Raw genomic sequence first — 24,771 nt, 5'->3', positions numbered from 1 at the left:
GGGTGTGAGGGAGCGTGTGTGAGTGTCGGACAGAAAATAAACAAAAACTACAAAAATACAGCGAGAATATGGAAACGCTTAAAAGAAAGTTGTTGGTGTGAGTGAAAGAGAAAGCGACAAAGTGAGTGTATGTGTGAGAGAAAGATTATGACAGATTGTGTGTAATGCAGTTTCAACCTGTGCGGTAGTGTTGTTGGGTCAGCAACGAGGACGGACTCACTATGAGCAGTTTCCCAGGTGTGAGCGCTGACCTCACACATAAACACACAAGTCAGTATGTCCACTGTGTGTGAGTGTGATCTTAAACTTTATGGTGCTTAGTTACTTAGGGAAACCATTGTTTTTTTATCAGCCTTCATCACAAGTTGTTGTCCTATGGACTTACAAGAGACCTTGAGTATCTACAGTTTCCCCATAAATAACCCTTCAGATGTGCGTGTGTGTGTATGTGCATGTCTCTGTGTGTGTGTGTGTGTGTTTTTGCACCCTCCCCAGGTCTGCTATCTGAGGCGTGAGACCTGCTGGTTTATGCAGCGGTGCATTCCTCTCCTGATAAGGGACTTGACCTCTGAACCCTGGTACAGTTCAAACACAGGTCACAGTCAGGCTGGCCCTGTTACTCTGAACAGACCGCAGCAGGAGAAGCGAGAGAAGGTGAGAGAGATGAGTGGAGGGGTGTTGAAGGGACTGTTTGCTAGAGTGGATTTGGCTAGGACAATAACCCTGAGAGTCACATGGGAGCTGGTGTGTGTGTGCGTGTCTGACCTGAGAATACAATGAGAGCACGCCTCAACACGAAGCTACAGGAATCTGAGAGCAAAGACTTAAAAGGGCAACACTGCCTCCTGCTGAGGGCTGTATATTGGTAAACACTGAACCCTTCTGAACCCTCTACATCATGAACTGAGGACGCCCAGGTTCTGTGGCCCATTAGTGAGGCTGACCTCATACTAGTGGTGATAGCACCTCATCGCTGACTCAAAGAGGGGGAGGGAGTTAGAGGGGGAAGGTGGTAGAGGGGGAAGGAGGTAGAGGGGGAGGGATGGACAGGGAGAGGGAGGTAGAGGGGGAGGGATGGACAGGGAGAGGGAGGTAGAGGGGGAGGGAGAGGGAGGTAGAGGGGGAGGGAGAGACAGGGGGAGGGAGGTAGAGGGGGAGGGAGAGGGAGGTAGAGGGGGAGGGAGAGACAGGGGGAGGGAGGTAGAGGGGGAGGGAGAGGGAGGTAGAGGGGGAGGGAGAGACAGGGGAGGGAGGTAGAGGGGGAGGGGGAGGGAGGTAGAGGGGGAGGGGGAGGGAGGTAGAGGGGGAGGGGGAGGCAGGTAGAGGGGGAGGGAGGGACAGGGGGAGGGGGAGGGAGGGAGAGGGGGAGGGGGAGGGAGGTAGAGGGGGAGGGGGAGGGAGGTAGAGGGGGAGGGGGAGGGGGAGGGAGGTAGAGGGGGAGGGGGAGGGAGGTAGACGGGGAACTGGGGAGGGACAGGGGGAGGGGGAGGGAGGGAGAGGGGGAGGGGGAGGGAGGTAGAGGGGGAACTGGGGAGGGACAGGGGGAGGGGGAGGGAGGGAGAGGGGAGGGGGAGGGAGGTAGAGGGGGAGGAAGGGAGAGGGGGAGGGGGAGGGAGGTAGAGGGGGAACTGGGGAGGGACAGGGGGAGGAAGACAAAGGTAACACAGGGACGATCGTGACTAGAAAGGATAAACACACAGATCACACACAGATTATACTCCCATTACGTCAGTCTCAGCTCAAGGTCAAAGCATTCTCTCTCCTCCAGGACAACATAGATAGAGCAACAGAATGAATAGAAGAAGACATCAAAGAACATAGACACATCTAGTGAATGGCTGACAACCCACAGAGAGATACAAGGCCAGGGTCTTCCTCTAAACGTTACTATTTCTGCTGTTGACAATGTTTCAATTGTGAGGTCATCTGAGCTAGAGAGGAAGAGAGAGAGAGAAAGAGAAGTTCATTGTTCCAGTAGAATAGAGGGGACTGTGGGAGAGAAGGCTTCTGGCACCTACAGTAGGCCTGGGATCCAAGTTTACAGCCATAGAGGAGATGGCAACGTGTGTGTGTGTGTGTGAGAGACTTTATTGCCCCACATTTCCAAGTTGAATTTAAAGTATGACCACAACAAGAAAGACTGATCTGTTTTTATTTTGGGACAGGGAGAAAAGAATGCTGCTGTCATAGCAACCCAGTGCATTTCTCCATGGCAATGGCCTGTGTTCCAAACAAATTGGGTTGGAAAAAGGAGCAGGGGCCCAGTGGGAAGTCTGTTAACAAACATCCCCACACACACACACAAGGGTGTGTGTGTCTCTTGTGTATGACTGTGTGAGAGTAACTGCAGCGTTCTCTTTCTAGTCTGAGACCCAGTATCTTCCCCATCATAGACGATCTACTATCAGTGTAGTGAGATTCAATGGTGTTATCTCCTCATCATTACTAATTCATCAGCCATCAGCCCACACAGTGGAACACACACCGCAGACAACGTTTCATATGAGCTGCTCTACAGTATACAATACGTAGCTCTTTCTCTCTCTCTCGCTCACAAACACATGCACACACACATACACCAGGCACACACACACCCTGCAGTCAGGACTGAGATGATCTGAATCAATCAAAGAGCTCTCTGATCCCACACACACACGCAGAGACAGTGCTGTTACCCAGGGAGCTGGCCCAGTAGATTGGGTAACCGGAGCTCCAGGGCACTTGGCTCCGGTCGTGAGGCCCAGGACGGCACCCTGACGCTGGGGTGATTAATCTCCCCATCACCCCCTGCCCTGGAGCTACTGCTGGGAGAAACATGGTCTCACAGCTAGCCTGATCCACCCTGCTCACTGGGGCGTTTCACACACACACAAACACACACACATACACACACACAAACATACACACACAATAATTAAGGCCAAGGGACTTATTATTATTATTACTGAGTATCCGTATGTGGGTGTGTATGTGTGTGTGAAGAAGGGAGTTGCATGGGGTATGGAGGCTGCAGATGTGGTATCTCCATTCCCCCATTACTGCCTTGACCTGACAGATATGTAATCGATGACACTTATTGGCTAACCGTGCGTCAGTAACTTCATTGGTTACCTGCAGATCAGTGTGTGATCCTATTAGCTAATGGCCCCTGACATTGTAAAGGAACTTCCTCCTTGTACAGTGAGATAAATCCAGAACAAAAGCAGACATAAAAAACATTGCAGGGGAGCACAACAATCGCCCCAGACAAAGACCCACAGGACACATGCTGCTATCGCCCTCCTCCCCCTCCAAAACACAACACAACCACAGCCAAAACAGAAGGAGATGAAAGGATGGGAAGAATAAAGGATTCCCCCTCCGAGAACCACACCTTAGACACCACCACCACCACCATCACCATCACCACCACCATCACCACCACCACCACCATCCCCCCCACCATCCTCACCACCACCACCACCACCATCCCCACCACCACCACCACCACCACCACCATCCCCATCACCATCCCCACCACCACCCCCCCCACCACCACCACCACTACCACTACCATCCCCATCACCACCATCAGCACCACCACCACCACCATCCCCACCACCACCACCACCACCACCATCACCATCACCACCACCATCACCACCACCACCACCATCCCCCCCACCATCCTCACCACCACCACCACCACCATCCCCACCACCACCACCACCACCACCACCACCATCCCCACCCCCATCACCATCCCCACCACCACCCCCCCCACCACCACCACCACCACCACTACCATCCCCATCACCACCATCAGCACCACCACCACCACCATCCCCACCACCACCACCACCACCACCACCACCATCCCCACCCCCATCACCATCCCCACCACCACCCCCCCCACCACCACCACCACCACCACTACCATCCCCATCACCACCATCCCCACCACCACCACCACCACCACCACCACTACCATCCCCATCACCACCATCAGCACCACCACCACCACCATCCCCACCACCACCACCACCACCACCACCACCACCACCACCACCCCCCCCACCACCACCACCACCACCACTACCATCCCCATCACCACCATCCCCACCACCACCACCACCACCACCACCATCCCCACCACCACCACCACCACCATCCCCACCACCACCATCACCACCATCCCCACCACCACCACCACCATCCCCACCACCACCACCATCACCACCATCCCCACCACCACCACCACCACCATCCCCACCACCACCACCACCACCAACCAAACAGAGACAGACACAAGAGAAGAGACAACCACTCCCTGTCCCCTCTGTCTCTACCCGCGTCCCCTCTCCTCTTCCTTCCTCTCCTATGTCCTCTTCCCTCTTTCTCTCATCTACCCTCTCATACCATCTCCCTTTTCCCCTTCTCCACCCTCTCCTCCTCTCTCTCTCTCTCCAGTGTGTGTGTGATGGGGCTAGTGAGAGGGGTGCTGGCGGTTGCCTGGTAACCAGTCTAATTGAGGGGTCTCCAGAGAGTTAGTGTTATCAGAGCTTGGGTCCCCTGTTCTGTTCCAGACTGCCTTCTCTTTCTATTCTATCACTCATTCGCTCTTTCTCTCTAACACTTCCTCTATCCCTCTCTTCCCCTGTCCATATATTTTTTATTTAACTTTTATTTAATCACGGGAGCCCAATTGAGACTAGAGCCTCATTCTAAATGGTTCCCTGAGAACAAACAATTCACAAATCAACACGATAATTCAATAAAACAGAACAACATAAACGACTAGATATAGCAGTTACAGATACACTACATTTCACCAACACCAATCAATTATTACTATCAACCAAAACACTTGTAAAGCTCAGTGAATTCCTCCCTCATTAGCGTTCTAAACGGCCCTATTGGCACCACGGACTCAAGACGGCGGCGGTAAAACTAAAGGCTGATTTACAAAGGTCAGTAGAGACACGAGGGACCTCGAGAGTTAACCTGTGAGTGGGTTTGGTGCTTCGTATTTTGATACTTTAGGAGGGAAGTGAGATATGTTGGGATATGAAGCTTTGTAAACAAAAAAGGAGAAATCTACAGGAATTTATAGAGTTCCAGCCAACCGGCCATTAAAGGATGCAGTGATGAGTATTAAACCTGTCACCTATGATAAAGCAAAGCGCGATATGGTCCACTGCCTCCAAGGGTTTTAGAGTTTTAGAGTGGTTGCTGCATTCTGATAAATGTGTCACCTGTACAACCTGCTTCCTGTTGTTGGATAGACAGTATCTCTCCTTTCCATCCCTCTTTCTTTCTGTCTCACCATTAGTCCTCTTGATATACAGCACCTCTCTTTCTCGATCAGTCTCTCTCTCTTTTTCTGCTCTCCATCGCTCTTTATTTCTGTTTTGATCATTTTTTAATCGTGTGCCACTCTCATCTCTCGTTTTTAATCTTGCTCTCTGCCTATTCCTCCTATTCTGTTTCTTGTTCATGTTTTTCTGTTTTTACTCTGCAGTCTTCTCTTGTCTCTGTTCCCCTCCATTTATTAATCTATCTTTTATTTCCAAATAAACATGGCGTACTTACTGAGGAAATCCTTATCCCATTATACAACACACACGCACGTACGCACACACACACACACACACACACACACACACACACACACACACACACACACCCCTGTGATGTGAGCCACATGGGGGATTAACAATGCATAACAGATAAATATGCCATGTTAGAAGCAGTGCGTCTGTTCACTGCTCTAAGGATAAAACCCCCCTAAAACCCCCATAGGCAGCTAAACTGACTGTGGACCAGCTCTTAGCTCAGTGTGTAACGTCATGTAATGATCAATAGAGCAGATCAGAGCAGCTGTGGACGGGCATTCACTGGCCAGTATGGTTTCTTACAATACCAGGGACATTCAGAGGAGAGGTCCACACACACACACACACACACACACACACACACACACACACACACACACACACACACACACACACACACACACACACACACACACACACACACACACACACACACACACACACACACACACAGCTCTTCATCTATACTCTCTTCCTCCTCCCTCTCTACTCCTTCCTCTCCTTCTATTCCCCCTTCTCCCCCTCCTTCTCTGAATATCTTTCTCTTCTAAAACTATCTTGTTTTTAACCACCATCTCATTCCTTTCTCCACCTCCTCTATTCTTCCTCCCTCACATTCTCCTCTTTTTCAAATCCTCCTCTTCCTCCCTTTTTCCTCTCCCTTCATCCAAGACCCACCTTCTCCCCCTCTACTCCTCCTGTTTCATCTCCTTCATTGCTGCACCCCACTCCATCGTCTCCATTTGATTTTTCCATCTACGTCCTTTCCTCCTCCACCTCCTCCTCCTCCTCCTCCTCCCCTCTCTCCCCTGCATTACAACAGCCATGTTGTCTATATTCTTGCTATGAGGAGAGTAAACCTCTGTGATGTACTGCACTACTTTAACGCTGCACTCGTCTAATCATTCCTCCCATTACTCATTAAGTAAAGTGGGACACTTCTGTCGCAGTCTGGAGGTGCCATTTCCAACCCACCCACCCACCCACCCACGCACTCTCACATCACACACACACACACACACACACACACACACACACACACACACACACACACACACACACACACACACAGACAGACAGACAGACAGACAGACAGACAGACAGACAGACAGACAGACAGACAGACAGACAGACAGACAGACAGACAGACAGACAGACAGACAGACAGACAGACAGACAGACAGACAGACAGACAGACAGACAGACAGACAGACAGACAGACAGACCAGACAGACAGACAGACAGACAGACAGACAGACAGACAGACAGACAGACAGACAGACACAGACACAGAAACAGCTCACCCTTCCCAGACATCTATTGATCAGGCTCAGCCCAGGGGAAAGGGGGGAGAAGGAGGGACATTATTCCCTGAAGTCAAATGTGCGCTTAGCAACCGCCCTAGACATCCAATTCCCAGACCCATCCCATAATACAAACACCAAACCCCACTGGGATGTGCCTGACAGCCATGACAAACAAACCTCTGCAAGATACGACGACCACTAATGACAGTCAGTCAGTATTACATGATGGAAACCTTTGGGAATACACACATGCATACCAGTCCTACTGCAATATCTTCTCCCCTGGAGGGGCAAGCTCAACCCCAGAGCAGCAAAGCCCTGACCTGCCTGCCTGCTCCACAACAGCTAACATAACACATCCTCTACTATACTAACAGCTTTCTGTCTAGCCTCAGCGCTAGCCCCAGCTAGCCTCAGCGCTAGCCCCAGCTAGCCTCAGTCAGAGTCCTGTCTTACCTGGTGAGAACAGTTTTCCTGGTGAACCATCCTTCACAGCATCCTAGACAGGTGCAGGCTGGCTGCGCCTCGGGGAATGACAACGGGAATGGGATTGGGTGAGGATTCCCAAAACTGCTGCAGTTTTCTGGCAAGGAGAGGGGGGGAGAGATCCAGCCCAGTCCCAATCCGGACAGAGAGACCAGAGAGAGAGAGAGACTGACTGTATGTCTGTGTTCTGGTCTCACTCTCTACTGATCCTGCTGCTACTGATATAGCTGCTCCTCTCCTCTGTAGTGTCCTCTCTTTTTCTCTCTTTCACTCTGTCTGTCTGTCTGTCTGTCTGTCTGAGAGAAGGGTAGGATCTGATCACTTCTTTTCCAAAAGAGAGGGAAAGGTAGGGTGGGAGCGAACAAAAAAAAGGGAGGGGAGTGAGAAAGAGGAGGAGAAACAGAAAGGAGAGTGAATCTGTGGCCGTCTCTCTCCCTGCCGGAACGGGGGAGGGGCAGAGTGAATCATTACAGACACAGTCAGCCAATGGGGTGGTAGAACAGGGAGGGGGGAGACAGGGGGGCGGGGTGCGGGATCAGAGGGGGAGGTGACCTTCCGCTGGTCTACAGAGGTGGAAACGTCCCACAGAGAGAGAAAAAAAGGTGGAGGAGGGGGTGAGAAAAGAAGAAAGGGGGAAGAGGAAAGGTGAGAGAGGGGAGGAAGAGAAGTGACTCCCATACCAAAAACCTTTCATCTTCATCTCTAAATCTTCTCTAAGTGCTATGACACTATCTTAATACTGTTATCTATGACCTAATTACAGTATTTGGGGAATATCAAAAGTCTGCATGGTGCCTTTAAAAACAGAAAACTGTTTGAATGTATGGCTAATGGCAAACAGCACATCATATTCACAGCTTTTCACTACTTGTGAATAGTTGACTATTTCCTCAGCGTTGGTGTGTATGACCATAACAGGATATATGTGTCTGTTTGGGTGTAGCTCCTTTCCTCTCTGTCCCTCTCCGTCCTTCTCCCTCTTCCGGTCCCCCTGTGGTACAGGATTATAATCTGTCTGGAACAGATGGCCTCTCTATAATCCACCAGCAGGGAAGGCCACCCTGGATGAACTCTCCTCTTTCTACCGTTCCCTCTATCCCTCCAAAATGACATAACAATAACGAGGCTATATACAGCAGGTACCGGTACTGAGTCAGTGTGCGGGGGGGTACAGGTTAGTCGAGGTCATTTGTACATGTAGGTAGGGGTAAAGTGACTATGCATAGATAATAAACAGCGAGTAGTAGCAGTCAATGTAAATAGTCTGGGTGGCCATTTGATGAATTATTCAGCAGTCTTATGTCTTGGGGGTAGAAGCTGTTAAGGAGCCTTTTGAACCTAGACTTGGCGCTCCTGTACTGCTTGCCGTGCAGTAGCAGAGAAAACAGTCTATGACTTGGTTGACTGGAGTCTTTCACCATTTTTTGGGGCCTTCCTCTGACACTGCCTAGTATATAAGTCCTGGATGTCAGGAAGCTTGGTCCCAGTGATGTATTGGGCCGTACGGACTACCTGTAGCCATACCAGGCAGTGATGCAACCGGTCAGGATGCTCTCGATGGTGTAGCTGTAGAACTTTTGGAGGATCTGGGGACTCATGCCAAATCTTTTTAGTCTCCAGAGGGGGAAAAGGTGTTGTCGTGCCCTCTTCACAACTGTCTTGGTATGTTTGGACCATGAGAGTTTGTTGGTGATGTGGACACCAAGGAACTTGAAACTCTCGACCGCTCCACTAAAGCCCCGATGATGTTTATGGGGGCCTGTTCGGCCCTCCTTTCCTGTAGTCCACAATCATCTCCTTTGTCTTGCTCACATTGAGGGAGAGGTTGTTGTCCTGGGACCGGACAACGCTGGGCCACTTGTGCGCCACCCTATGGGACTACATCAGGCGAGCAATACCTTAAGACTTCTTTAATATTAGACATCGCGCACCATCAGATATTGACAAATAGACACACACCCCCACCCCTCGTCTTACCAGACGTAGCTGCTCTGTCCTGCCAAAAACCCAGCCAGCTCTATATTATCCATGTCGTCGCTCAGCCACGACTCGGTGAAACCTAAGATATTACCGTTTTTAATGTCCTGTTGGTAGGATAGTCTCGACCGTAGATCATCCAGTTTATTTTCCAGTAATTGCACGCTGGCCAATAGAACCAATGGTAGTGGTGATTTACTCAAACCTCACAAGGCCCCCTGACCTTCTCCCTCTGTATCTCCACTTTTTATTCACACAAATGACAGGGATTTGTGCCTGGTCTCTGGAAAGCAGTATATCCTTCGCATCGGACTCATTAAAGAAGAACTCTTCGTCCAGTTCGAGGTGAGTAATCGCTGCTCTGATGTCCAGAAGCTTTTTTTGGTCATAAGAGATGGTAGCAGCAACTTTATGTACAAAATAACTTACAAACAATGCAAAAAACCAAACAAAATAGCCATTATCGTCGCCTTTATCTTCGCCACTATTTTGCAGAGTATTCAACAAACCTTCTAGATCAAAGTATATTGTTTTGTATTGGTAGTCCATGATGAAATGATAGCTTGGCTACTGTGCGGAAGGACAGAACACTCTCTCCATCCATCCAATGATCTCTCTCTCTCCCTCCCTCCATCCTCTCTCCAGTCAGAGATAGACAGATGTCTCCCACACCGTATGCCCTCGCCAGTATGTGATTGAGAGATCGCTCATTCTGTCTGTTATTGATCTCTGTTAGGTAATGGTGCCGTTTCCCGATAAGCCCAGTCCAGGGTTTAATAACCTGGAAGTAGATCGATGTTGTTCCTGGTCTGATCTGAGTGGCCAGGCTCTGGATCGTTGACTCTGGTCTGGAAGTGTCAACAGGGTTAACAGTGGCCCTCTGGGCTTACAGTAGAAAGTCCAGTAAGACAGAGTAGAGAGGAACACTACACACTACAGCTGCTTCAGTAGCACTAACAGTGTTTCAGTAGCACTAACCATCAGCATTTTACTACTTCAAAAGGCTCACTGCTCCCTTTCTAGAATACCTATACTACACTAATAAAACACAGTAGGAATACGAATCCTAAACACACACACACACACACACACCCACACCCACACCCACACCCACACCCACACACACACACACACACACACACACACACACACACACACACACACACACACACACACACACCCACACACACCCACACACACACACACAGACACACACACACACACACACAAATATCCAAAGATCTGATTATCTACTATACCTATTGGCAGCAGATTACGGCCCAACCCATCCCAAACCAACAGGGAGTAGCCTAGATAGAGGTTCTAATCTAGAGACTACAATCTGTAGATTCTGACTCAAACTGCTACAGAATGTCTGCACTCTGCACTGTAAGTGTTTTAGAGTATGTTGTAATCTCTTTGAGAGTGTGTGTACATCTATATGTGTGTGTGTGTCCCCGCATAATGCAGTGGAGTCAGTGTTGGAGTAGTTCCAAGGAGCAGGCCCAGCCCTCTGCCTCTCTCCTCTCATCCCTCCTCTATCTCCTCCTCCTCCTCCTCCACCTCCTCCTCCACCTCCTCCACCTCCTTGTTTCTGAGGGTGCGGAACAGATACACACATGCAAGTGGAAATAAGAAATAGCCCCAATCTGATCTGACCTGATCGATGGCCCTATGACATAAAACTGTGGACCAGATGAGAGGACAGAGCCAGTTGGCTCTAGCTGAACCCAGGTCTGATCTGACCTGATCGATGGCCCTATGACATAAAACTGTGGACCAGATGAGAGGACAGAGCCAGTTGGCTCTAGCTGATCCCAGGTCTGATCTGACCTGATCGATGGCCCTATGACATAAAACTGTGGACCAGATGAGAGGACAGAGCCAGTTGGCTCTAGCTGATCCCAGGTCTGATCTGACCTGATCGATGGCCCTATGACATAAAACTGTGGACCAGATGAGAGGACAGAGCCAGTTGGCTCTAGCTGATCCCAGGTCTGATCTGACCTGATCGATGGCCCTATGACATAAAACTGTGGACCAGATGAGAGGACAGAGCCAGTTGGCTCTAGCTGATCCCAGGTCTGATCTGACCTGATCGATGGCCCTATGACATAGAACTGTGGACCAGATGAGAGGACAGAGCCAGTTGGCTCTAGCTGATCCCAGGTCTGATCTGACCTGATCGATGGCCCTATGACATAGAACTGTGGACCAGATGAGAGGACAGAGCCAGTTGGCTCTAGCTGATCCCAGGTCTGATCTGATCTAATGGTTCCAGTTAGGTTTGGGAGTCAGTAGGGTAATGATCATAACTAGGCTATCACTGTGCTGTTCCAATATTAAAACACATAACATAATGGAGAGAACATCTAATTCATTTATTGAACGAAGTTTCCTCTCTCTCTGTTTATCTCCTTCTGCATCTTCTTGCACGCACACCATCCCTCCATCCCACCCTTGCTCTAACCCACCTTCCCTCCACCCCACCCACCCAGCCACCCACCCACCCACCCACCCACCCACCCACCCACCCACCCTCCCTCCACCCTCACTTCCTCCCTCCCTCCATCCTTCCTCACAGCTGGATGAGAGGAGCACAGATGCCTTGAGAGAGCTGACATTTTCTGTCAGCGTAAAAAACACTGAATATTTAACAAGTGAGTCACAGCAGGAGGCGAGGAGCCTGACTGAGACTCCCCTCAGTAATGAGCTCTCTCCCTCGTTCCCCCTCTCTCTCTGATCGTGTGGCTTCAGTTACAGCCTGGCTAGGACTACAGAGCGGAGAACATTGATCTCAATGTGTATGTCTCTGGAAGAGTCACTCTACATGGAGGTTTCACAATTGGACACATAACAGAGGATTCTCCATCTCATAATAGAATAGAAACTATTTTCTGGCTCGTGGGTTCGTTATGTTGTTAGTAGTGGGCTACAGTGATTGCTTTGGGAGATTCTCTTTTGGGCAAAAGACCGTCCTCTCCTCAACTCCTCTGTCCTCTTTCCTCTGTGACCCGAAAACCGATAAATGGTTGAGTGGTCGAGGAGAGTGTTTTGATCACTTTACACATTTATTTGGGGATTCCACCCCTGTAAATGTCATTTGCCCGATGACGTGTGTGTGGAGCGGGAGAGTCTCATTTCATACAAGTGCATTTGTTTCCACGTTTCCTCTCCTCCCCTCCTCTTCTCAATAAAGAGGGAAGATGGGGACAGAGGAGTTAGCAAAACCAATTGAGAATCTCCCATGGTCCCTGTGAGCTCCCTGTTTAGTCAGGTTTTGGGGAGTAAGGGTCAGAGTGGTCTTGTAAGTCTTGGTAATTAAAGGTTAAAGCAAGTAGTCTGTGGTGAAGTTATGGTCAAGCTGTATAGTCAGTCTGTATAGCCTGGGTGCCAGTCTGTCAGAATGTCTCTTTCCGGTCAACAGGCTGTATAGCCATGTTGAGGGTGTGTCATGGCTACAGTGCATCTGCTCTGTGTGTTCAGTGTGGCAGTGACAGATGAAGCTCTCCCTATGACCTGGCTACCACCCTCATATACATGCTGTCACACACATGGAGGGAGAGGACGAAAGAACAGACACAGTCACAGAGAGAGAGAGATAGAGAGAGAGAGAGCGAGAGAAATAGATAGAGATTTGAAAAGGGCCTGAAAACGTCAATATAAGCCTTCGTCGGGGCTCGCAACAAACAAAAAAGATTGCCCAGCACTGGGCGCGAACGCAGAGCATGCTGCTTCCAGTAGCTCACTGCGCCACCACAGTTCACAATGCTCTAGCAATCCATGAGAATACTTGATGATAGTTGATGGAAACAGCATGCTGTTTTGAATTATTTGGTTTTAAGCCTTCCCCAAACCATAGCCCTAACCTTAACCACTCGGAATTAATACCTAACCATAACCACTCGGGATTAATACCTAACCTTAACCACTCGGAATTAGTACCTAACCTTAACCACTCGGAATTAATACCTAACCTTAACCACTCGGAATTAATACCTAACCTTATCCTCTCGGAATTAATACCTAACCTTAACCACTCTGAATTAATACCTAACCTTAACCACTCGGAATTAATACCTAACCATATCCTCTCGGAATTAATACCTAACCTTATCCTCTCGGAATTAATACCTAACCTTAACCACTCTGAATTAATACCTAACCTTAACCACTCTGAATTAATACCTAACCTTAACCACTCGGAATTAATACCTAACCATATCCTCTCGGAATTAATACCTAACCTTATCCTCTCGGAATTAATACCTAACCTTAACCACTCTGAATTAATACCTAACCTTAACCACTCTGAATTAATACCTAACCTTAACCACTCTGAATTAATACCTAACCTTAACCACTCAGAATTAATACCTAACCTTAACCACTCAGAATTAATACCTAACCTTAACCACTCTGAATTAATACCTAACCTTAACCACTCTGAATTAATACCTAACCTTAACCACTCGGAATTAGTACCTAACCTTAACCACTCGGAATGAATACCTAACCTTAACCACTCGGAATTAATACCTAACCTTATCCTCTTGGAATTAATACCTAACCTTAACCACTCTGAATTAATACCTAACCTTAACCACTCGGAATTAATACCTAACCATATCCTCTCGGAATTAATACCTAACCTTATCCTCTCGGAATTAATACCTAACCTTAACCACTCCGAATTAATACCTAACCTTAACCACTCTGAATTAATACCTAACCTTAACCACTCTGAATTAATACCTAACCTTAACCACTCTGAATTAATACCTAACCTTAACCACTCTGAATTAATACCTAACCTTAACCACTCAGAATTAATACCTAACCTTAACCACTCAGAATTAATACCTCAACTTAACCCTTTCAGTAGTTTTTTTATTTGGGGGACTAAACTATTTTTTATTATTCAAATGTTTCTTTATTATTCCAAATATTTTTGTAAGTATTTTTTTTGTTACAAGGAGACTTCTTTTATTTATTTGTATTATTTTGGTTTATTGGTGGGTATTTCTTTCCTTGTCTTTTTTCCCCAATTGTTTTCAATCATAGGCATGTAATACCATTGACAGCCATTACAAATAGCCATCCCACAATAGGGAAGTGGGAGCTTAAAGGTTCATGGTCTCCCAGACTAACCGCCACACCTCCCCCAGAACACCCTTTGAGTTGTTTCTGTTTTAACCCTGTAACCATGCGGAATTAACCCTGTAACCACGCGGAATTAACCCTGTAACCACGCGGAATTAACCCTGTAACCACGCGGAATAAATGCGTAACAAATAGACGTTCATCCATTATGCGTCAAATTTCAAAGGGAAACCAAGAGATCTTGTTGAGAGAGAGAGATATACAGAAAGACATAGAGATAGAAAACATCTCCTGAGTTTGTGTGTAAAAAAAGAACACCGTCTCTTTAAAGAGTTGCCCTGCGTTAGCAAGGAATTCTGGCAGGGATAGAGTCTGTGTGTGTGTGTGTCTGCTCTGAACAGGACTTTTATTTTTAGCCTGGTATAAACAGACCCAGTTGGGAGCCCCTGCCTAGTGCCTGGTTCTCAGGCCACCTCAGCTCAGCTCAGAGACACACACACACACACACACACACACACACACACACACACACACACACACACACACACACACACACACACACACACACACACACACACACACACACACACACACACACAATGCACTCTGTAATCTAACACAGACAACCCCACCAATTCACCAGCACCGCAGCGATCCACCCATGGCTGCTCATAGAGGAGGGAGGGAAAGAGAGACAGAGACTATGACTGACCCAAACTTAAGGAAAGCTTTTATTATGTACAGACTCAGTGAGCATAGCCTTGCTATTGAGAAAGACCGCCGTAGGCAGACCTGGCTCTCAAGAGAAGACAGGCTATGTGCACACTGCCCACAAAATGAGGTGGAAAGTGAGCTGCACTTCCTAACCTCCTTCCAAATGTATGACCATATTAGAGACACATATTTCCCTCAGATTACACAGACCCACAAAGAATTCTAAAACAAACCCGATTTTGATAAACTCCCATATCTACTCGGTGAACAAGCACACTGAGCCATCACAGCAGCAAGATTTGTGACCTGTTGCCAGAAGAAAAGGTCAACCAGTGAAGAACAAACACCATTGTAATTACAACCCATATTTATGCTTATTTATTTTCCCTTGTGTACTTTAACAATTTGTACATCGTTACAACACTGCATATATACGTAATATGACATTTGTAATGTTTTTATTCTTTTGGAACTTATGTGAGTGTAATGTTTACTGTTCATTTTTATTGTTTACTTCACTTTTGTATATTATCAATGTTAACATATGTTTCCCATACCAATAAAGGCCTTAAATTGAATTGAGATGGGGGGGGGGGGGGGGGGGGGGGGGGGGGGGCAGAGAGAGAGAACAAACATACACAAACCACTGTGCCTGATTCTGCCCTTTGTTCTAGTGTAATACCCACTGACAGCAAGGTGATGGATGGCTGTTTCAACTCTCTCTTTGAGCTAAAACCATGCTGCTATTCTCTCCCTCTGCTTTGCTCTTTCATTTCCCATGCTATAAAGCTATAGGGCCTTGCTCTTTCTCTCTTTCATATTTTGTGATGTTAATCTATGGTACCTCCCTCTCTTTCAAGCTGTAAAACAGTACTCTCTCCCTCTCTCTCTCTCTCTCTCCCTCCCTCTCTTTCACTCTCTCCCTCTTTGGTTTGCAGTGACTGTGCAGAAAGTTGGGTGATACAGAGCTATAAATCAGCTCTTAACAGCAACATAAATCCCCATTTCCTCCGCACTATGCTCTGCCACTCACAGCCCCTCCACCCTTTCATCCTCCCAGCCCACATTTTCTTAAGGGGAGAGGGGGAGGCGGGAGATGCAGAGAAAATGGTCTCCTGCTGTATTCTGCTTGTTCTGAGAACAGTGGGCCGTAATGTACTCTGACAGCTTGAGGAAAAATACAATTAGCCATTAACAGGACTGGGAGAAAGGGGGAGACAGGGAGGGCAGAGAACCAGGTGGAAAACAGTACACTTGGCTGTCCCCGTAGGAGAACCCGTTTTGGTTTCAGGTAGAACCCTTTCTGGTTCCAGGTAGAACTGTTTTGGGTTCCATGTAGAGCCCTCTGTGAAAAGGGTTCTACCCTTTTCACAGAGGGTTCTACCTTGAACCAAAAGTGTTTTACCTGGAACCAAAAATGGTTCTTCATAGGGTTCTCCTATGGGGACAGCCAAATAACCCTTACTGGTTCTAGAGATAACCTTTTTTTCTAAGAGTGTAGGGTGGAACTGGAGAGAAAGTGGGGGCCGGGGTAACGGTATTTGGCTGGAGGGAGAGTATACAGTAGGGTGGAACTGGAGAGAAAGTGGGGGCCGGGGTAACGGTATTTGGCTGGAGGGAGAGTATACAGTAGGGTGGAACTGGAGAGAAAGTGGGGGCCGGGGTAACGGTATTTGGCTGGAGGGAGAGTTTACAGTAGGGTGGAACTGGAGAGAAAGTGGGGGCCGGGGTAACGGTATTTGGCTGGAGGGAGAGTATACAGTAGGGTGGAACTGGAGAGAAAGTGGGGGCCGGGGTAACGGTATTTGGCTGGAGGGAGAGTATACAGTAGGGTGGAACTGGAGAGAAAGTGGGGGCCGGGGTAACGGTATTTGGCTGGAGGGAGAGTTTACAGTAGGGTGGAACTGGAGAGAAAGTGGGGGCCGGGGTAACGGTATTTGGCTGGAGGGAGAGTATACAGTAGGGTGGAACTGGAGAGAAAGTGGGGGCCGGGGTAACGGTATTTGGCTGGAGGGAGAGTATACAGTAGGGTGGAACTGGAGAGAAAGTGGGGCCGGGGTAACGGTATTTGGCTGGAGGGAGAGTATACAGTAGGGTGGATGATCTAGTTACAATACATTCGGTCAAGGGTAGGTGAGTGGTTAGTAAAAAGGTACGCATTTCTCTGTTGGGTATGCTGCTAGGTTGTACTGTATATCTACATTTAGACTTAGACGTGAAGAGCTCCACACCTCTCTGCTCTCTCTAGGAGCTCAGTGACTCACAGTGACTAAATCAGAGGAAGGGTGTGAGTGTGTGTGTATGCGCACGCTGAGAGACGTTGATGGAATGTGTAGCTCTGGGCTATCCTGTTCCAGCACAGTCATTGCTGTCCGTCCATCTCTACCCACACTCCCCATGTCTCCAGCGTTGCAATCTCCCTCCACACCGCCCGGGCCTCCGCACTGCAGCTGGCTCGCCTTGATGACGTCACACCATCATCCACACAGGAGAGGACATACCATTCCTCTCAGGGTCAGGTGTAGGGATTGTCCTGCTCTACCCTGACCTTCAACCCTACGCTGTATGTCTGGTCACAGACATCTGGTAGGGTCAGAGACTACACAGCTAGACTCAGCTCTATAGGTGGCCTAGACTTGGGTCTAACTGCTTATCCAGGTGATATAACCATTCATCTCTCTATGTGGTGTACACTGAACTGATTCCCCAGGAGATAGATTGAATGTAGAAGGAAGGGAAGACCAGTCAAGCTGTGTGAGTGTGTGTCATTAATAGGTGGGGTCATCGAGACCGCCACTGATAGTACTGCACTTTTAAATCTATTGGGAGCAGTTGTGATTGTGTGTGTGTTTCCTGTGCCAGTCCTGTCTAGCCGCTTACACCAGACCCAAACCTGATGACTCTGCAACTTTCCTGCAACTTTTTGGTTTCCATGTGTTGTTCTATTTGTGTGGTGTGTGTGTGTGTGTGTGTGTGTGTGTGTGTGTGTGTGTGTGTGTGTGTGTGTGTGTGTGTGTGTGTGTGTGTGTGTGTGTGTGTGTGTGTGTGTGTGTGTGTGTGTGTGTGTGTGTTTGTATGGGTGTGTGTGTGTGTGTACAGTATTCTCTCCCTCTCTCTGCGGTGTATGTGAAGGGGGTTATACTATATATTGTATCAGTGAAAGTTTGTATGTAAATGTCAGGTCCAGATGTGTGGCTGTGATGTCAGATACATGGTCATGTTAGAACAGCTGGACCACAGCACAGATCCCCACCCACTGACTCCAACACTCTTTGACCACACACAGAGCTGACCACACACGGTTCGAGAGCCAACGTCATTAGCACCAGACAAACCAAGTCATTGGGACACAGTCTAAGTCTGTGAGGTAGCTGGCCAGGTGGTTTAGTCCTCAAGCACATTTCCTCCACCACAAGAAAACACTGCTCCAGGCCAACAGCTAAATCAGACCCCTCGCTGAACAGAACAAACCTCTGATTGTGTCCACTGCAAAGTCACGACTGTCAGGCAGACAGAACAGAGAAGAGAGGACAGAGCCTGACTGACTATATTACCACAGTTACAACATATTGGTTCAAACTGCATCTTAGTCAGGTCAAACCCTCTCAGATGGAAACATCCCATGGTAGTAATGTAGTCGTAATATAGCGCAGGCAGGTATGATGGGATTAGACAGAGAGAGAGAACAGTCTGAGTCCCAGCTAGTAATACCACATCATGGCTGGGATCATCCCCCTCTCCTCCGCTCCAGACCAGAACACACCTGCTCTTTGTTAGACGCCACATAGCAGACAGTCCTGGAGAAGAAAAGACACCCCTCTGGCTACTGAAAGGCATGTGGTCTTTCTCTGTGCTGGGTCTACAGTGAAACACACAGGTTCACTCTGTGTTTGTACTATGGAAAGCTGGGCTGTATCATCACTGAAGTGGGTCTATGAGAGAGAAATACCTGCAGTCCTTTACAAAGAAACTGTATGGAAAAATCCATATTCTTGTACACAAATTTCTAAAGAACAAGTTATAACCCAAAGTACAACATTTATAGGCCTTTTGCCTTTTGGTAGGCCGTCATTGTACATAAGAATGTTTTCTAATCTGACTTGCATAGTTAAATAAAGGTTATATATATAGTAAGTTGAGCACCCCTGATATGAGAGGTGGACATGTTCCTTTACCTGAGTGCACTGCCCTGAGTGTACTGCCCTGAGTGTACTGCCCTGAGTGTACTGTGTTTACCTGAGTGTACTGTGTTTACCTGAGTGTACTGTGTTTACCTGAGTGTACTGTGTTTACCTGAGTGTACTGTGTTTACCTGAGTGTACTGTGTTTACCTGAGTGTACTGCCCAACTTGCTGTGTGGAATCCAAGATTGAGCTGTAAACTCCTCCACTAATAAAAAACAATCTTCCCAGCCGCTGGTGATCTCTCAGAGGAAAGGTAGAGAAAAAGCAGAACCTTGAAGCAGTAAGATAAACATCTGTAGAGCAACAGCAGGAGAGAGAGAAAACGGTCCGACTTTAAAGCCTGGACAGCGCTGTCTGCTCACAGCGCGAGTGTGTGAGGAGTGTGTGTGAGAGCTGTGTAGGAGGCCGGGCGTGCTGGAGCGGGTACTGACACACACAGGCGGGTTAGGTAGAGTCCCAGACGCTTGGGGGCTGAACCAGTCACCGGAACCCAAGCACCTGGTCATGGCCCTGCCCACCCCTAACCCCCCTAGTCCTCCCCTGGTCTGGACCTATCCCTCCTTCCCACCCTCCCCCTGATCCTAGCCTATCCACACACTGCTGCCCTACCTCCCTATACCACTTCATCTCTCTCTATCAGTTTAACCCTGACTGCTTGTGGTTCTATATATCCTCTATGACTGCTTGTGGTTCTATATATCCTCTATGACTGCTTGTGGTTCTATATATCCTCTATGACTGCTTGTGGTTCTATATATCGTCTATGACTGCTTGTGATTCTATATATCCTCTATGACTGCTTGTGGTTCTATATATCCTCTATGACTGCTTGTGGTTCTATATATCGTCTATGACTGCTTGTGGTTCTATATATCCTCTATGACTGCTTGTGGTTCTATATATCCTCTATGACTGCTTGTGGTTCTATATATCCTCTATGACTGCTTGTGGTTCTATATATCCTCCATGACTGCTTATGGTTCTATATATCCTCTATGACTGCTTGTGGTTCTATATATCCTCCATGACTGCTTGTGGTTCTATATATCGTCTATGACTGCTTGTGGTTCTATATATCGTCTATGACTGCTTGTGATTCTATATATCCTCTATGACTGCTTGTGGTTCTATATATCGTCTATGACTGCTTGTGGTTCTATATATCCTCTATGACTGCTTGTGGTTCTGTATATCGTCTATGACTGCTTGTGGTTCTATATATCCTCTATGACTGCTTGTGATTCTATATATCGTCTATGACTGCTTGTGGTTCTATATATCCTCTATGACTGCTTGTGGTTCTATATGTCCTCTATGACTGCTTGTGGTTCTATATATCGTCTATGACTGCTTGTGGTTCTATATATCGTCTATGACTGCTTGTGGTTCTATATATCCTCTATGACTGCTTGTGGTTCTATATATCCTCTATGACTGCTTGTGGTTCTATATATCCTCCATGACTGCTTGTGGTTCTATATATCGTCTATGACTGCTTGTGGTTCTATATATCGTCTATGACTGCTTGTGATTCTATATATCCTCTATGACTGCTTGTGGTTCTATATATCGTCTATGACTGCTTGTGGTTCTATATATCCTCTATGACTGCTTGTGGTTCTGTATATCGTCTATGACTGCTTGTGGTTCTATATATCCTCTATGACTGCTTGTGATTCTATATATCGTCTATGACTGCTTGTGGTTCTATATATCCTCTATGACTGCTTGTGGTTCTATATGTCCTCTATGACTGCTTGTGGTTCTATATATCGTCTATGACTGCTTGTGGTTCTATATATCGTCTATGACTGCTTGTGGTTCTATATATCCTCTATGACTGCTTGTGGTTCTATATATCCTCTATGACTGCTTGTGGTTCTATATATCCTCCATGACTGCTTATGGTTCTATATATCCTCTATGACTGCTTGTGGTTCTATATATCCTCCATGACTGCTTGTGGTTCTATATATCGTCTATGACTGCTTGTGGTTCTATATATCGTCTATGACTGCTTGTGATTCTATATATCCTCTATGACTGCTTGTGGTTCTATATATCGTCTATGACTGCTGTGGTTCTATATATCCTCTATGACTGCTTGTGGTTCTGTATATCGTCTATGACTGCTTGTGGTTCTATATATCCTCTATGACTGCTTGTGATTCTATATATCGTCTATGACTGCTTGTGGTTCTATATATCCTCTATGACTGCTTGTGGTTCTATATGTCCTCTATGACTGCTTGTGGTTCTATATATCCTCTATGACTGCTTGTGGTTCTGTATATCGTCTATGACTGCTTGTGGTTCTATATATCCTCTATGACTGCTTGTGATTCTATATATCGTCTATGACTGCTTGTGGTTCTATATATCCTCTATGACTGCTTGTGGTTCTATATGTCCTCTATGACTGCTTGTGGTTCTATATATCGTCTATGACTGCTTGTGGTTCTATATATCGTCTATGACTGCTTGTGATTCTATATATCCTCTATGACTGCTTGTGGTTCTATATATCGTCTATGACTGCTTGTGGTTCTATATATCGTCTATGACTGCTTGTGATTCTATATATCCTCTATGACTGCTTGTGGTTCTATATATCGTCTATGACTGCTTGTGGTTCTATATATCCTCTATGACTGCTTGTGGTTCTATATATCCTCTATGACTGCTTGTGGTTCTATATATCGTCTATGACTGCTTGTGGTTCTATATATCCTCTATGACTGCTTGTGGTTCTATATATCCTCTATGACTGCTTGTGGTTCTATATATCCTCTATGACTGCTTGTGGTTCTATATATCCTCTATGACTGCTTATGGTTCTATATATCCTCTATGACTGCTTGTGGTTCTATATATCCTCTATGACTGCTTGTGGTTCTATATATCCTCTATGACTGCTTATGGTTCTATATATCCTCTATGACTGCTTGTGATTCTATATATCCTCTATGACTGCTTGCACTAGAAACCTCTCTTACCCTACAATCTTCTCCCCCCGCCTCTCTCTCTCTCTCTCTCTCTCTCTCTCTCTCTCTTTCTCTCTCTCAACGTGGCACAGGGCTGACTGCAGTCTGAGGGTAGTGGTTAGTACTGGAGTGCTCAGGGCAGGGTTCAGACACAAAACAACTACCACATAATCACAGTTTCCAAACAGAGAGGGAGAGATAGGAAGAGACAGACAAAAAGATGGAGAGAAGGCAAGCCCTTCAAGTCTCTCTCCCTTCCACGGCTCTATTCTCCACCTCTCTCTCTTCCCTTGCTTCAACACGCTATCTCTGTCACATACTTCGGTTTCCTCAGCCATGTGAGCTTATCTAGGACAGCTTGTTCCACTCTTCCTCTGTTGATTCAGGCTGTGTTTCTCCTGCATGCTGGTAGATAGCGACAGCTTGAAGAAAATGTCCCTGTAATGTTGTCTTTCCATTACTTTACTCAGCCACAGGCAGCTGATCTAACAGGGTCAATGGTAAATGCTGGTGTTTTTATCTCTCCTCTGATCCTGACATAAAACCTGATAGGGAAACATACTCATGCTGCCTGCCCTGCCAGATAAATGTGTGTCCGTGCATGTGGGTAGATGTGTGTGGTGTGTTGTCAAGTCAATGTGCATTTATTTTTAACACTCAACTGGATGCATTAGTCAGTACAAATGCGTGTGCATATTCATTTCTTTGGTGTGTGCTGACCTGATATGGATGTGAGTCCTGTGAGACATGTTGCTACACATGCAGAGATACAAACAGACATAAACGTGTGTTTGCATGTTGAACAGTTGCTGTGTGTTTTTATCTATGTGCTAGCCTCATGCTGATACTTGCAATACATGCTGAGGGATTTAGCGCAAAGGCACATTCATTGGAAAATATGTACAAGTGTGATTGTGTGTATGTGTTTATGTGTGTATGTGTGTGTCACACAAAACTGAGGTTAGAACACATGCTGAGCCATGTGTTGCACAGAATACATTACATGTGTGTGCGTGCAGACTTGCATATATGGTGTACACTACTGGTCCAAAGTTTTACAGCACCTACTCATTCAAGGGTTTTTCATTATTTTTACTTTTTCTACATTGTAGAATAATAGTGAAGACATGTTCTCCAGGCAAAGGGTGGCTATTTGAAGAATCTCAAATCTAAAATATATTTTGATTTGTTTAACACTTTTTTTGGTTACTATGTGATTCCATATGTGTTATTTCATAGATTTGATGTCTTCACTGTTATTCTACAATGTAGAAAATAGTCAAAATAAAGAAAAACCGTTGAATGAGAAGGTGTTCTAAAACGTTTGACTGGTAGTGTATGTGTGTGTATATATTAATATAGCTTCAGGCTGAGCTCCTCCCTCCCTATCACTCTGCTCCTCCATTGGTATGTGAGTGATGGGAGGGGTGCTGCATGTCACAACAAAGCTTCTCTACTGAGCACACCGTCTACCCACAGGGCATGACTGGATCTCTGTGTGTGTGCACGTGTGTCTGAATAAATGTATATCTTTTCTCAGACATGAGTGTCCCATAGGCCTTCACAAATGTAAATGTAGTGTTAAATATAGATGTGTGTATTAAAGTACCTTTCCTATGAGGTAAATGATTTCACAGCCTCTGAATCTTTCACCTCGGCCCTGGTTATGAAGGATAACATTATTGTTTTGGTTTGGGGGCCCCTAACTGCCACGTGCCTCCAGAGCCTGTTAGGCCTTCATTATATAAAGGTCACCTCACCCCTCGACCTCCTCACCGCAAATTCTTTCTAACCAAGATCCAGAGGGAAGAGGGAGATGTTAGAGAGTGGAAACACTACCCCTGGTCTCCTGTAACTAAACACAGTGGTTCATAGTTCCAATAGTACAGTCACACAGAAACAGACCGACTGGCTCTGTGGTGTACGGGCAGCAGGCAGGCTGGCACACTGATCGGTGGCCATACCGTAGCAGCACACACAGCTCTACACAGCCAGTCCCATTAATCAACACTTCCTCTCCCAGCCAGCCGGCAAAACACTGTGGAGAAAGTTGCCATGACAACGGCAGACCGGCTAGCAGGAAGAGGACACACCTAAGGGAACGGTGTGTGTGTGTGGCCCAGGGTCTGGTCTTACTATCGTAGCTGAGGTTCAGTACAAGTAGCTGGCATATGCAGATGTGGCAAACTGTAGATAACACATCAAAATGCATATCGTCTATCTGCATGAATAATATGTACACCCCTACCTCCACTCCTCCTAAAAGCCCAGCTCTTTCGGAGGATCTTCTGAGGTGTAAAACCACAGAGGACCCCAAACCCATCCATGCCGGCCTCCCCCACCCCTCTCCCTCCTCCGTCTGGCTGGTGGTTCGCCTGAGTGGATGTCAAAAAATGTAACAACATGTTAGAAGCCCTCTCCC

The 24,771-nt window shown here is 47.0% G+C and overlaps 1 protein-coding gene across 2 annotated transcripts in view; it reads right to left on the bottom strand.

Annotated features, from left to right (window-relative positions):
• The window catches only part of LOC106580942 (schwannomin-interacting protein 1), a 50,788-nt gene that overhangs the window by 14,821 nt on the left and 11,196 nt on the right, over positions 1–24,771 (bottom strand). Inside the window, exon 1 of one of the 2 annotated variants that reach the window (XM_014162529.3) lies at positions 7,358–7,755. The exons of the other annotated variant lie outside the window; for it this stretch is intronic. Within the exon in view, the coding sequence (XP_014018004.1) occupies positions 7,358–7,387 (30 nt within the window). The 5' untranslated portion in view covers positions 7,388–7,755. Of the gene's footprint in view, positions 1–7,357; positions 7,756–24,771 lie in introns of those variants that run through there. 2 annotated transcript variants of the gene reach the window in all.

This window comes from Salmo salar, chromosome 20 (genome assembly GCF_965601325.2).
Source record: "Salmo salar chromosome 20, fSalSal1, whole genome shotgun sequence".
Taxonomy (NCBI): Eukaryota; Metazoa; Chordata; class Actinopteri; order Salmoniformes; family Salmonidae; genus Salmo; species Salmo salar.
Note: the sequence above shows the minus strand (reverse complement) of the source record. Positions and strands in the feature narration are given on the sequence as shown.